Source organism: Ambystoma mexicanum, chromosome 9 (assembly GCF_040938575.1).
Source record: "Ambystoma mexicanum isolate Mex_15411 chromosome 9, UKY_AmexF1_1, whole genome shotgun sequence".
Classification (NCBI taxonomy): Eukaryota; Metazoa; Chordata; class Amphibia; order Caudata; family Ambystomatidae; genus Ambystoma; species Ambystoma mexicanum.
In genome coordinates, this window is record NC_090931.1 from 1506028441 (window position 1) to 1506043549 (window position 15109).

Genomic DNA, 15109 nt, shown 5'->3' on the forward strand with positions numbered 1-15109 from the left:
AAATTTTGGCAAACAAATCCTTGAAGTTCAAGAAAAAATACGGGCCTGTATGGCTTTCTTAGCAAGGAGCTACTTTCGAGCTCTGGGAAAGGGGCTTTAACAGATCTCCAGCGAGCGGGTGAGATTGCATAGAGTTTCAAGGAACCCCCCCTCACCCCTCGCCAACGAGGCCACAGGGGGCGGCCTTTCCTCTACAGTACATTAATCAGACTTTGGGAAGCTTGGGCACCAGCACCTCTCTGCGCATGTCCAGAACCACCCGCCCCCCTGCGAGACCACAGTGGGCCACAGGGGGCGGGCTTTCCTCTAAAGCACATTAATCTGACTCTGGCAGCACTACCTCTCTGCGCATGTCCTGAACCCCCCCCCCTGCGAGACCACAGGGGGCGGGCTTTCCTGTAAAGCACATTAATCTGACTCTGGGAAGCTGTGGCGGCAGCACCACCTCTCTGCGCATGTGTGAAGGAGGGCGTCTCATGCACTGGGGCTGCCCCGGTGATTAGTCTCTCGTTTCCTGGTTAATGTTTCGGGTTCTGCGCAGGCGCAGTACCGCTTGAACGCCAAAGGGCGAAGGGTTTGCTGTCTCTGGGCTCCTTTTCTATCTCTTGGCGGTGTTGTTCTGTTTCCTGTAAGGGATCAATTGAAAGAAATCCACTGAGGAATCAGGATCACTGAGAAATCTACTCAAGATCACCGAGAAATCCACCTAGGATCCCTGAGGAGTGATCCACAAAGAGTAATGCCCGGACAGGGTTTAGATGAGGTGAGTGGCTCCTGGTGCTGTTTTTGTTTTGCATGCAGAGGAGTCTTGCCACCCCGGGCCTTTTAACTAACATTGCTTTGAATTCTGGGAACTGTATTTTCATTTGTCCTTTTAAATGTGTGCCTTTAATGGACTCATTCCCGGCCTGCCTTGTGCAGTTAGATTAATAAGCAGGACTGGCGGAAGGGGACCTTTATGATGCGGGGCTAGTTGCCAGCTGTGCAGCACTTATAGGTGTCCTTTGTATTTATTCAAGAGATGGCTTTGTGCTTCTACCAGAAACAAAGCAATAAGACCAGTGAGCGCCATAGTAACTTACCAGAGTGCTTTACCGTGGTAGATTGTGAATAGTGAGCAGGGAATGATTGAGGTGGGGCTGGGAGTCAGGTATAAGTGGAAAGCTGGACAGGCGGCATTACACATTGATAGTACACCATATACCTTATTTAGACTTATTTGCATTGAGGTGCAATGGAGGGCAACGTTGGAGATTAGGAGAGAAATATAATTCAAATCCCCACATCAGCAGGGGTATTCCTGGCATCCCCTCCCTCAGACATGCTGTTTCTTTGTTTGTTTATTGAATTTATAAAGCACACCAGACCCGGGGGTAGCAGGGCGCAGCAAGGTTATGCAAGGCTTACAAGGTTACATAGTGTACAAGCAATATACAAGTAGTCACATTACACAAAAGATAGTACAATATACAAATAGTCATGTTTCCCAGAAGGACAGAGGTATTTACATCTTAGTGTACAGGCATGTGCAAAAATGTACAATCTAGGAAGCAGGCAGTACTGGAGTACAATAGTTTCAGTGGAGACTAGTTCTCAGTCAGATTGAGGTGGGTAATGAGGTTCTTTCTGAAGAGAGAGTAGGGAAGGTCAGCTCTCAGATCATGTGGCAGGGAGTTCCAGAGTTTAGCGGCCTTCACAGGGATACTATTGCCGCTGATCTTGGAGGATTTGAATCTGGGTACTAGCGGCCTTCACAGGGAAACTATTGCCGCTGATCTTGGAGGATTTGAATCTGGGTACTAGCAGGCAGTTGGTATTGACAGTTCTGGTAGATCTACTGGAAGTTCTTCTAGATATTCTGTCAATTAGGTAGCTAGGTGCAGCATTGTGCAGTGCTTTATATGTCAGGGAGGCAATTTTTATTTGTATTTTGTTGTGGGTAGATAACCATTTGTAATGGCGTCTGATTGTGGTTATGTGCACTCTTTTGTTGATGCCTAGTGCAGCTCTCATGGCGTTGTTTTGTAGTATTTGGAGTTTTTGGATAATAGTTTTATTAGCACTGTTGCAGAGAGCATTACAGTAGTCTAATCTTGAGAGAATTAATGCTCTGGCCAGTATGATGCAGCTGTCGTTGGAGAGGAAAGCCCTACCTGCTCTAATAAGCTTGCACATGTAGGCTATGGTGGATGCCAGAGAATTCAGTTGTTTATTGAAGGACATTGTTGCGTCCAAGTAGAAACACACTTGGGGACTGTGGTGTTGTTAGCATCAATGATGAAGGAAGCATATTGATGACCTAGTTTGCAAATATTGGAGGGGGAACCGAGGATTATCAACTCTGTCTTGTCATCATTCAGGCATAGACGGTGAGTGGCCATCCATGCCTGAATGATGAGGTAGATTCTATTGACCAACGCCAAGTTCCTGCCATGATCCCCAGAAAGTGGGAGGAGAATCTGAGTGTCATCTGCGTAGTTAGTGTAGGTAACACCCAGAAGGTCCAGATCATCGAACAATGGCTTGGTGAATATGTTATACAGAGTGGGAGACACACAGGAGCCCTGAGGGACCCCGCACATGATTGGGGTAGGATCAGCAGCTGCTGAAGGTGAGAATACTCTGATGGTTCTGTCGTTCAGGAATGATTCTATCCACTTAACAGTGCCTATAGAGAAATGGGCTGCTTACAGAGAACCTTATGGTCCACCAGATCGAATGCAGCTAAGAGATCAAGTCTTCCCTTTATCTCTCAGCTCATCGATCTGAGTCTTCAGATCCATCAGTGCAGTTTCCGTCCCGTGTAATGGTCAGAATTCTGATTGTCTGACCCCTAGGAGTTTGTGCTGTTCGAGGTGTTTTTGGATCTGCAGGTATGCAACTTTATCCAGAATTTTGAGTAAAAATGCTACCGTTGTAATGGAGCGGTAGTTGGTGGTGATAAGTGGGTCTAAGGTTTGCTTCTTCAGAAGAGGGAGAACCCAGGATTGTTTGAGATTGACTGGGACGGTGCCAGAGGCAAAAGAGGTGTTAATCGGTTTGGAAATTAAGGGGGAGAGGTCTCTCACGGCCTCTTTTATGATGTGTGCTGGGCAGACATCTCCTTTACAATTGGACGGTTTGAGTGAAAGGATAGTTTTTTCCACTTCAAGGATCGTCGTTTTAGTGGATCAGAATGTATTATTTGTGTGAAGACTGGAGGGGGGTGTCTGTACTTCTGCTCTCTATATGGTAGAGGAGAGGCACTGAAGACCCCAGTCAAGATTCTTTATTACGGTAGCAATGGACGAGCAATCAAAGCCTAGCTTCTCAGGAGGTGATGCAGGCTGGTTCTTAAGTACAGTGTAGTCCCCAAGCCCCCACGAAGGAATGTCCACACACTGTATTACTGAAAACACAGTTTTTATATAATTTAATATTCAACGGTATGTACACGATCACAATAACACACTTTGTACTCGGAAATCAACAATGATAAATATATACATTTCTAAAGTGGTACCACTAATGTTATCGAATCTCATTAGAGTGCATCAACTGTACGGTTAAAATGTCACACAGATCAATAACGAGGAAACCAGCAATAGAGATAGGAAGGAAAGCAAGATGGTTGACACAATTGGCAGAAAACTGGCCCTGTTACCTAGACGGAGTTCTGTGTGGAGATCCCCCCCCACCTGGGCAACCTGTAAAATAAAGATATACAGCACAAGCCCAGTCCACATATTGTTCAATAGCCTTGTTTCCTCCTATTAAGGTTTTACCCCCCCAATGTACCTGGTGGAGTAGAGTTCTTCGAAGACGCGTCGAAGGATCCTTCTTGAGTGACTCCCTTTAAAGCAGGAGCCACGGATCGTCGAGCGACGTCAAAGATGGTGAACTTGTCGACAGCGGCGATGAGGAGTTCAAGGGTGCCGAGACCCCGATGTCGGTCCAGGCGGTGCTCGTCAGCGACGTCCTGCGAGGATGAGGTGTGTGGGGCACCTCGGCAACGGATTGTTCAGGACCGCAAAGAGTTTCAGAAGAACTGTGGCCCAACAAGGGCGTTGAGTCCTCGAAGTCTTTGTGGCCTTCAGGTGGCGGGAAACCCACCGGAGGATTCTCCTCGCCGCGTTGGTCGTCCTCGACTTTCTCCGGCGGGACAAAGCGGTCGACGTTGCGGGCAAGGGAGTCCTTGGATTCAAATGTTCTTAGGCAAAGGAGCGGGCGGCTCCGGTTGTCGGCGGCCCAGTGTCATGTGGTCCCCACGGCTGGGCATCACAACTTCGACGGGCATCCAGCGGTTACTCAAACCTGCGAATCCTGGTCGACGGCAATAGACTTCGACAGCGGCGAAGTCCAGGTGCTTTGCTTCGTTCTCCTCAGCGGTCTCGTCTCGGGTCGGCAGCCTTTCGAGGGTCTGACTTCCAGGGAGCTTCGGCGAAGGTTAGCGGTGCTCGATGGTCCCTCGGAACACGGGAAGAGGGCGCCCTACCAGGTCCTCTCTCGGATCAGTCCTTGATGAGTTCGGCAGCTTTCAGATCAGGTCGAAGCAAATGCAACAGCAAGTCTTCGTCTTCCAGCTAGGCGTCGAGGATCAGCAGTTCCAGTTACTCTTAAAGTGTAGACACAGCTTCTGAACAATCTCCAGTGGTGAGAGGTCCCCAGATATACTATTATGTCTCTCATCCACACTGCTGGGTCACATTCAGCAGCCAATCATACAGAAGGGCATTCATGCAGTCAGTCAGCCAATCAGGCACACAGTGCATTCAGGCCATCCTCCTCCCTCTCAGACAATCGCAACAAGGAATGTGGATTGGGACGAGTACCCAGCCATTCAACACTACACACTGCATCCAGGCCAGTTTCGGGCAGGGCTGTCTCAGTCTTTGTCTCTCATACCAGAAACCAGACCGCCACAACAAGAAGTGCATATTGGTCACACACTCCATTCACCCAGAGGTACCCACAACATACAGTCACTGGGAAGGCTTCAGTCAGTCTGGACTGGACTTCACAACAACACCATATATGGAACTTCCACCCAACAGCCAGTCAGGGGGAAGGGACAGAGTCAGGGCTTCCCAGGACTTTGGGAAAACAAGGTAATGGGTAATATAAAGCAAGAGGCCACAGGGGCCATCTTGTTTTCCATCAGGAATCAACTGATTCCAATGGCAGGGCCTGGGGATCCCAAAATGGAGGAAACTCAGCGCACCTGTCAAATTCAGCATGGAGCTGCCACCAGCCCATACCCTGCTCTGCGGGCCACCCACAGGTGCCCAAAAACATACACTAGGGGCACAGGGTTGTACCCCCCACCCATGGGTGCCGTAAGGGTATCCCATGGGTTGTTCACCAAACAAAAAGAAAGAGAGCTGCACCGCCAGGAGTCCACATGAACTCCTGCGAGGAAAATACGACAGAACACACGATAAAAAGGCAGTAAAGGACAAGGATACGGAGGCCCTGTCCCTCCGATGCATTGCCAGCATCACAATCGCCCCCCCAGACTGAGGTGGAGGGTGCCTAATCTCCCACGGGATAGACACCCTCATCCAGACGGTCAACATACCTTCTGGAAAGGCCATCTGCATTATTGTGACTCTTCCCTGGTCTGTGCTCTATGGTCAAGTCTAGCCCTTGCAGGCTAATGGACCACCTTAGCAGTTTCAGATTTTCACCCTCCTTCTGCATAAGCCACTTCAGGGGCTTATGATCTGTTTGGACCTTGAAGGTAGACCCTGTAAGGTAGGGCCTAAAACGCCTATGGCTCCAAACTATACTGAAACTCGTTCTCCACAGTAGCCCACCTAAATTCTCTACCCTTAAGTTGTCTACTGATGAAGATGATAGGATGTTCCCTCCCTTTATCATCTAACTGGGACAAGACAGCTCCAATTCCGGTGTCGCAGGCATCTGTCTGGACGATAAAGGGTCGGCTGTAGTCGGGCGCACACAACAAAGGTGCCCTACACAGACTTTCTTTCAAGCCATCAAAGGCCCTCTGACCGTCTTCCGTCCAATTAACCTTCCTAGGTTGTTTTGGGGGAAGTCAGACATGTCAGTGGTGCAGCTATGGTTCCATAGTCCGCCATGAAATTGCGTTAATACCCAGTGAGGCCCAAAAAGGCTCTCACCTGGGTTTGAGTAGTGGGAGTCTCCCAGTCCTGTACATCCTGTACCTTACTGGGGAGAGGTTGGATTTGACCCGCTCCTACCTCATGACCAAGATATGTGACTTTCCCCTGAGCTGTCTCGCACTTGGTGGCCTTGATAGTGAGGTTAGCCCTTTTCAGGGCCTGCCACACCTTACCCAGATGTGTCAAATGCTCTTCCCAAGTGGAACTGTAGACGGCAATGTTGTCTAAATAAGCCACACAAAAGGCTTCCAGCCCACTGAGAGCATGATTGACCAATCTCTGGAAGGTGGCAGGGGCATTCTTCAACCCAAAAGGCATGACCCTAAACTGGTAAAGTTCTTCTGGTGTTGAGAATGCCGTCTTTTCCTTGCCATGGTCCGTCAGAGCTATTTGCCAATAGCTTGAGGTGAGGTCAAAGGTGCTCACAAATTTGGCAGCACCTATGGTGTCCACAAGCTCATCAGCCCTGGGCAATGGGTGCGCATCAGTTTTGGTGACGGCATTGACTCCTCGGTAGTCCACACAGAACCTCCAATCCTTGGTACCTGCCTGGGAACTTGCCTTGGGGACAAGGACCATGGGACTGGACCAGGGACTGGTTGAGGGTTCAATAAGCCCAGATCCAACATCTTGGCGACCTCAGCCTGGATGTGGTTCTTAACAGTATCTGACATACGGTAGCTCCTGCTCTTGACAGGCATGCTGTCACCAGTGTCAATCTCGTGCTTACACCACGGGGTAAGGCCTGGCGTCAGCTAAAACAGGGAGGCATACTGCTGGAGCAAAGTCCTGCAGGCCCTCTGCTGCTCTGTTGTCAAATCTGGAGAGAGATGCACTCCCTCCACTGAGCCATCCTGAGGGTTGCTATACAGCAAATCAGGAAGGGGCTCACTCTCATCCTCTTCTTGCTCTGAAGCCAGCAAGAGACATGAGACTTCGGCTCGCCTGTGGAAAGGCTTGATCCTATTAACATGGAATACCTGAGGGGCTACCCCTGGGACTCCCATGTCAACCAGATAGTTGACTTCGCCCATCTTGGAGATTATCCTGAAGGGTCCAGTCCATTTGTCTGCCAATGCCGGAGGCTTGGTAGGCTCCATCACGAGGACCTCCTGTTCCGGAGTCCAATCGAGTTGCGATGCTTTAAGGTCATGCCAGTATTTGTTCACTTCCTGGCTGGCCTTGAGATTCGCTGTTACCTGACCCATCATCTGTGTCATCCTCCGTCTGAGGCCTAACACATAGTCCCCCACTTGCTTGGCGGGACCTGGAAGGGTGGCTTCCAAACCTTCTCTTATCAAGGCAAGGGCCACCCTCACGGGATGTCCAATGAGTAACTCAAAGGGGCTGAAACCAACACCCTGTTAAGGTACCTCTCTGTAAGCAAACAGCAAGCATGGCAGGAGATCCCATTTCCTCCTTAAGGGCTCTTCTAAAGCACCTATCATGCCCTTGAGAGTTTTATTAGATCTCTCAACCAGACCATTGGTCTGGAGATGGTAAGAGGTGGAGAATTTATAGATTACTCTGCACTCTTTCCACACGGTCTTCATGTAACTAGACATGAAGTTGGATCCTCTGTCAGAGACAACCTCCTTGGGGAATCCAACACGGGTGAAAATGACCAGGAGGGTCCTGGCAACCACTTCGGCAATTACAGTCCGAAGGGGTATAGCCTCAGGGTACCTGGTGGCATGATCTACCAAAACCAGGATGAACCGATGTCCCCCTGAAGTGGGAGGGTCCAGGGGACCGACAATGTCGATGCCCACCCTCTCAAATGGGATGCCAACCACTAGGGGTGTCACGGTATTAGTTTTATAACGGTACGATAAACTTCTTGCCAAATGACGGTATATCATGGTTATGGCGGTATAGCAGGCGGAGTTAACTAATCTTAACAAATATTTTCTAAAAGGTCACAAATTGTCAGATTTATCATCACAAACAAAACCAGGCACACAGAGCCAGAATTGGGGTTTTCAACATACTTTCCACTGAAATGCCACCCCTTGCTTCCACCAAACAGAAACACACATGTGGAGAGGAGGAGGGGGAGGGGGGGCCTGCTGCAACTGGGAAAGTAAACTGATAGCTTTTCTTAAGTGGCCATTTAGGCTTTTAGCTCCCCCACTGGCTACTGGGGAAGATGAAAATGTTGCCATCTTTATAACCTGAGGATGATGGTAGTATAAGCTTACACACACACACTCTCTTTCTCTCTCTCTCTTTCTCTCTCTCTCTCTCTCTCTCTCTCTCTCTCTCTCTCTCTCTCTCTCTCTCTCTCTCTCTCTCTCCGTTACAGCCTTTAGTTTACTTGCGGGCCAACATGTTACCCTTTGGTATGACAGTAGGGAATACCCACAGAGATTAGTGAATTTCACAGTGTGACTTATTATATGTAAATTCAATGATAGAACCAGGGAAATCCTCCATTGTCATATGTTTAGCAAACATTATCCATTATAAATATATAAACCCCAAAGCCGCCAACCCAAAGTAAACCCTTTTCCTTCTTGGCACTGTATTTATTCTTCCTATTGCTAACATATTGATTTTGTGTCAGGCACGTGTGGTTTATGGAAGGGCATTAAAAACTGCTCCAACTGAAACTACTTTGCAGATGGCACATCCAACAGTGCGAGACCAAGACTGCGCAGAACTTGCTTACTGCAGCCTTTCCAAATCAGATTGAAAAGCACACTTAACGGTATAAACGGTATACCGGTATAAACAATGTGATGGTTATTATTGTTTAATTGAGTGGTTCACGGTATCTTTAACGGTATACCTTAATACCGTTACATCCCTACCAACCACTGGCAATGGCTGCAGTGGGGCAATGACACTGCCTCCAGTCTTGCCAGAGAACTGATAAGTTGGCCAGGTCCTGCAGTGGGACTCCACTTCTACTCCCATCTGAGGCCAGTAGAAATGGGCAGTGAGCCTCTGCTTAGTCTTCTTGGTACCAAGATGACCAGCCTCATGTGCCAACTGCAGTACGAAGGGCCTGTAAACCGGGGGTACCACCAACCTCTTGAGGGCACCAGGTTCAGGGTTAGTGGGCTCACTAACAAGGAGCTCACCCTCCCAATAAATCCAGAATGTCCTAGGCACTTCTCCTTGTGCCTGGGACAGGGCCTGTTTCCTCAGACCCTCGAGAGAGGGACACTCTCTCTGTCCTTTACAGAAGTCTGCCCGGGAGGGTCCCCCTTCAGCTAACAAGCATTGAAGATCGGGATGATCCTCCGTGTTGAGAACCTCTCCCACAGGAGAGTCTTCTGGCTCTTCTCCCACAGGAGTTGAGGCGGGGTTTACCACTGGACCCAGCCCGTCCGGAGCATGGTCCCAATGGGTGCTGTAGGAACAGCAGGAAGAGAAGAAGCTCCCTCCACAGAGGTGGCCTTCTTGTTCTTCCTTCGTCTTGCCTTAGGCCGCGCCTTTGGCTCGGGTACCTGACTCACAGCCAGACCCGGGGTCACCTGTGACCTAGTGACCGCAGCAGCAGTCATGGGAAGACCATCCGAGATCAATCCCAACTCGACTAGATCATTACCTAACAGAATGTTAGCAGGGACATTGTCCTGAACCAGGACAGGAAGCTTTGCTGTCTTGTCTCCAATTACGAGTGTGACTAAGGCTACAGGCGATAATTTGGGAGGCCCACCAGCTAACCTGGTGGTTCTCAGAGGAGCACCTGCATAGTCCTCTGGCTTGAGCAGGGTCCTGTCCACCATTGTCATGCTTTCCCCAGTGTCTCTCAAACCAGTAGAAGGCTGGCTATTCAGGAGGACACTTCTCAAAAATCTATGGTGGGATAGTCGCCAGTACTTCTGCGTACTGGTCCCAGGCCCCAAGGGACACTAAGGAAATCTCTACAGGGGCACCAAATGTGATCCCTGTAGAGGAGGGGAGGACAGTGGCCTCCACCTCAGACATGGGGTAAGGGGCCTGTACTCCAAGTGCCTTACCTTTACACTTGGAGTCACCCCTCTTGTGATCCAGAGCCCCACAATCCCAACAAGTGCCGGGAGTGCGGGGTACGGTACTGGAACCACTGGGAGCCTGCTTTGCAGCAGGTGGACCACTACTCTTATTCCCACCCACAGATGACTTATCCCCACTAGATTTTTGGGTCTTCGGAGAGGAGGGTTTAGGTTTACCCGACGGTGACTGCTTTTGGGACTCCTCAGCTTTCTGAGAGGCCCCCTTTTCTTTGTCCTTGTCCTTCCCACTGGAGTCCTTAGGGGACACCCGGTGGGAGATCCACTTGTCAGGCAGCCTAGCCAGCGTAAAGGGATCCAAAATGTTCTGGTCAGCAACATACTGACGCAGCTCCGGTGAACAGGCTTCAGAACAATGCTCAAAAAACAACAGGTGGGACAATTCAACAAAAGTTTTCACCTTGTAACCATCAATCCACCCCATCATGTTCCTGTGCGCACCACTCACCCAGTCAACCCAAGACACATTCTCTCTTTTCTTAAAATCCCTGAACCTTCTAAGGTATTGGGTAGGTGTCTTGCCAAACTTGGCAATTAAAGCAGACTTCATACACTCATACTGACTCCTGTCTTCCACACTCAGCTTCAGAATACAGTCATACCCAGTCTGAGGCACTCTGCTTAACAAACACTTAGCCCAATCTCTTTTGTCAACATCATGAATTGCACAAGCCATTTCAAACGCTTCAATCCATTGGAGGAAATCTGAACCCTCCACAAACACACAACCAAATCCTTCATAAACTTGGTGGCTGGAGACCTGCCACTCTCAACTGGTTTAGCTGAAGTTGTCATGCCTGCGCCATTCATTTATGGTTATTCATTTATCTACAGAAAACTCTTCGATCAACTGCTATTCACTTATTGGACCTTATTTCCCATTTGCGAGACTTTGGTGCTTTTCTATTTTTCCCAACAAACTACACTTACCACAATGCACTTGGCTATAACTATCTATTCCTGGCTATTCCTATTTGTCATCATCGGAACTACAATCCCCAGAAGCCCTAGGGATCAGCTCTGCTTCCACCAGCTCAGGAACAGAGAGGGAGGAGGCAGATTGTATGCAGGTGTTCTGATCCAGGTGCGACCAATTAGTCTACCTCTGTGCTGGGCAGGGCGGTATAAAAGCTGCTGCCTGCAGGGGCTCAGTCTCTTGCATTAAAAGTCCTTCCTGTACCTTTTTGCTTCGAGCTACGGATCTTTGTATGCGGTTCCTCCTTACTCCTGCTTTGGATCCAGTGCCCTGCCGGGCTCTCTGGCTTGCAGCCGATCATGCTCTGCTGCTTCCCAGCCTCTGCCTTTGCCCTTCCGGGCTTCTGTCTTGCAGCCGATCACGCTCAGCTGCTACCTTCCGCTCTTGTCTTCCAGGCTCCTGCCTTGCAGCCGATCACGCTCCGCTGCCTTCAACCTACAGCCTTCGTCCGCTGGACGTCAGTCCTCTGCAGCCTGCTACAGTCATCGGCCCTGCTCCTCTGGACTTACTCCTTGCTGCCGGGTCCTTCTGGCTTCTTGCCGCGCAGCTTGCTTCTCTCCGCTGCCAACAGCCCTTGTACTCAGGGCTTCCTACCTTGCAGCCGATCACGCTCCGCTGCTTGCTACCTACAGTCTTTGTCTGCTGGGTACTCAGCCTAGCAGCCCTCTACAGTACTCTGCAGCCTTCTACAGTCAGCGGCCCTGCTCCTCTGGGCTCATTCCTTGCTGCCCGGCCCTTCTGGGCTCCTTGCCGTGCAGCCTGCTTCACTCCGCTGCCCTAAGCCCTTTCCCTCTGGGCTCCCTTCCTTACAGCCCTGCTCCTTTGGGGCTTGCTCATTGCTTTCCTGCTCCTCTGAGCTCTCAACCTGGTACCCTACCGTCCTCTGCTATCCACAACAGTTCACCTACATTATTTACTTTGTTATTGCAGTCCCCTGTTTCCTGACTGCTGCTCCCTTGCTTACTTCCTTGTTTTCAACCCTCTGTTCTTTATCCCTATCCAATCCTGTTATACCACTTTCCCTTCATTTCCTTCTGCTAGTTTGCTTATCCGCTTCCTTTATCCTGGATTTGTCTGTTAGTGTCTTCTCTTGTACTGTTTGTGACCCCTTTGTACAGAGCTTGTCTGTTGGTTTCCGTCAGGCAACCTCTGCCCCATCCTTTGTCTCGTTTCTGCGTTACAGACACCCATAGCTGTTGTTCCAAGCCATAAGCAAACAGCGTGGGCCTCTGTTATAGCAAACTGTGCAGAAGGCTAGAGTTTTTCCTAAGGTCCGTGGACTACTCTTTTCCTATATCTGCATACACCCCAAGAGGGAATCCATTCTGTTGTACCTTATTTCCTTGCTACACTTGCCTACTCTTTGTTCTCTTTATTTTCAGCTGTGTGTGTACTTATCTGTCCACCTTACTTCGGCACAACCACCCAAACCCTTCCTGGGTGTCCTGTGCCACTCTTAACAGAGTGCCATCCGTGACAGAAGTCTTCACTCTAGCTTTCTCTAGCTGGATTCTCTGACATTCAGTGTCCTTGTCTTTGAGTTCAAGATCCCTATTCTTGAGTTCCACTTGCTGTGCCAGCTCCTCTTTCTTAAGCTCAGCTTCTATCTCCAATTTACGGTCTTCAAAGGCCAATTTAATAGCTCAAGTTCTATAGAATTGCTGGGGTTCGGATCAGATGCAGCAGGAATGGTGGCATTCCCGGAAACAGATTCAGCAGAAACCCCAGGGGCAGAGTCCTCATTGGTTGCATTCCCCCCCTCATCAAGAGTTTCACCATCAGTCTGGTAGTCCACCAGGGCAGCTATCAGCTCAGCCCTAGACTTATCCACAAAGTCTAACTCCCTGGCTTCACAAGCACTCTGGAGAGCTTCTAAGCTCATCCTAGTCAATTTACCATTTGCAATAGACTCCATTGCTTGTAATGCAGTTATTTTGTACACAACCAAACCTTAATTTAATAAAGTGCAGATATTTTGTAAGTGGCACGGTTATACACTGATTCTTAAAACCATAAGCATCCCACCGCTGCCACCAGTGTGAAGACTGGAGGGGGGGTGTCGGTACTTCTGCTCTCTATATGGTAGAGGAGAGGCACAGAAGACCCCAGCCAAGATTCTTTATTACGGTAGCAATGGACGAGCAATCAAGGCGTAGCTTCTCAGGAGGTGATGCAGGCTGGTTCTTAAGTACAGTGTAGTCCCCAAGCCCCCACAAAGGAATGTCCACACACTGTATTACTGAAAACACAGTTTTTATATAATTAATATTCAAAGGTATGTACACAATCACAATAACGCACTTTGTACTCGGAAATCAACAATGATAAATATATACAATTCTAAAGTGGTACCACTAATGTTATCGAATCTCATTAGAGTGCATCAACTGTACGGTTAAAATGTCACACAGATCAATAACGAGGAAACCAGCAATAGAGATAGGAAGGAAAGCAAGATGGTTGACACAATTGGCAGAATACTGGCCCCGTTACCTAGACACAGTTCTGTGTGGAGATCCCCCCCCCACCTGGGCAACCTGTAAAATAAAGATTTTTAGCACAAGCCCAGTCCATATATTGTTCAATAGCCTTGTTTCCTCCTATTAAGGTTTTACCCCCCCAATGTACCTGGTGGAGTAGAGTTCTTCGAAGACGCGTCGAAGGATCCTTCTTGAGTGACTCCCTTTAAAGCAGGAGCCACGGATCGTCGGGAGGCGTCGAAGATGGTGAACTTGTCGTCGAAGGCGGCGATGAGGAGTTCAAGGGTGCCAAGACCCCGATGTCGATCCAGGCGGTGCTCGTCAGCGACGTCCTGCGAGGATGAGGTGTGTGGAGCACCTCGGCGACGAATTGTTCAGGACCGCAAAGAGTTTCAGAAGAACTGTGGCCCAATAAGGGCGTCGAGTCGTGAAAGTCTTTGTGGCCTTCAGGTGGCGGGAAACCCACCGGAGGATTCTCCTCGGCGCGTTGGTCGTCCTCGACTTTCTCCGGCGGGACAAAGCGGTAGACGTTGCGGGTAAGGGAGTCCTTGGATTCAAATGTTCTTAGGCAAAGGAGTGGGCGGGTCCGGTCGTCGGCGGCACTGCGTCGAGTGGTCCCCACGGCTGGGCAACATAACTTCGACGGGCCTCCAGCGGTTACCCAAACCTGCGAACCCTGGTCGACGGCAAAAGACTTCGACAGCGGCGAAGTCCGTTTGCTTTGGTTCGTTCTCCTCAGCGGTCCCATCTTGGGTCGGCAGCCTTTTGAGGGTCTGACTTCCAGGGAGCTTCGGCGAAGGTTAGCGGTGCTCGATGGTCCCTCAGAGCACGGGAAGAGGGCGCCTTACCAGGTCCTCTCTTGGATCAGTCCTTGACGAGTTCGGCAGCTTTCAGATCAGGTCGAAGCAAATGCAACAGCAAGTCTTCGTCTTCTAGCTGGGTGTCGAGGATCAGCAGTTCCAGTTACTCTTAAAGTGTAGACACAGCTTCTGAACAATTTCCAGTGGTGAGAGGTCCCCAGATATACTATCTTGTCTCTCATCCACACTGCTGGGTCACTCTCAGCAGCCAATCATACAGAAGGGCATTCATGCAGTCAGTCAGCCAATCTGGCACACTGTGCATTCAGGCCATCCTCCTCCCCCCTCTCAGACACTCACAACAAGGAATGTGGATTGGGACGAGTACCCAGCCATTCACCACTACACACTGCATCCAGGCCAGTTTCGGACAAGGCTGTCTCAGTCTTTGTCTCTCATACCAGAAACCAGACAGCCACAACAAGAAGTGCATATTGGTCACACACTCCATTCACCCAGGTCCCACCCACAGGGGGTACCCACAACATACAGTCACTGGGAAGGCTCCAGTCAGTCTGGACTGGACTTCACAACAACACCATATATGGAACTTCCACCCAACAGCCAGTCAGGGGGAAGGGACAGAGTCAGGGCTTCCCAGGACTTTGGGAAAACAAGGTAATGGGTAATATAAAGCAAGAGGCCACAGGGGCCATCTTGTTTT

At 49.7% G+C, this 15109-nt stretch overlaps 1 protein-coding gene across 5 annotated transcripts in view; it reads left to right on the forward strand.

Annotated features, from left to right (window-relative positions):
• The first annotated feature begins 564 nt into the window (after window positions 1–564).
• Window positions 565–15109, forward strand: part of LOC138489352 (zinc finger protein 345-like) — a 59607-nt gene continuing 45062 nt past the window's right edge. For all 5 annotated transcript variants that reach the window (XR_011274785.1, XR_011274783.1, XR_011274784.1 and 2 more), the window contains exon 1: window positions 565–763. Coding sequence is in view for 1 of the 5 variants with exons in the window: in XM_069617070.1 (XP_069473171.1) it covers window positions 740–763 (24 nt within the window). In the remaining 4 variants the exon portion in view is untranslated. The remainder of the gene's footprint in view (window positions 764–15109) is intronic.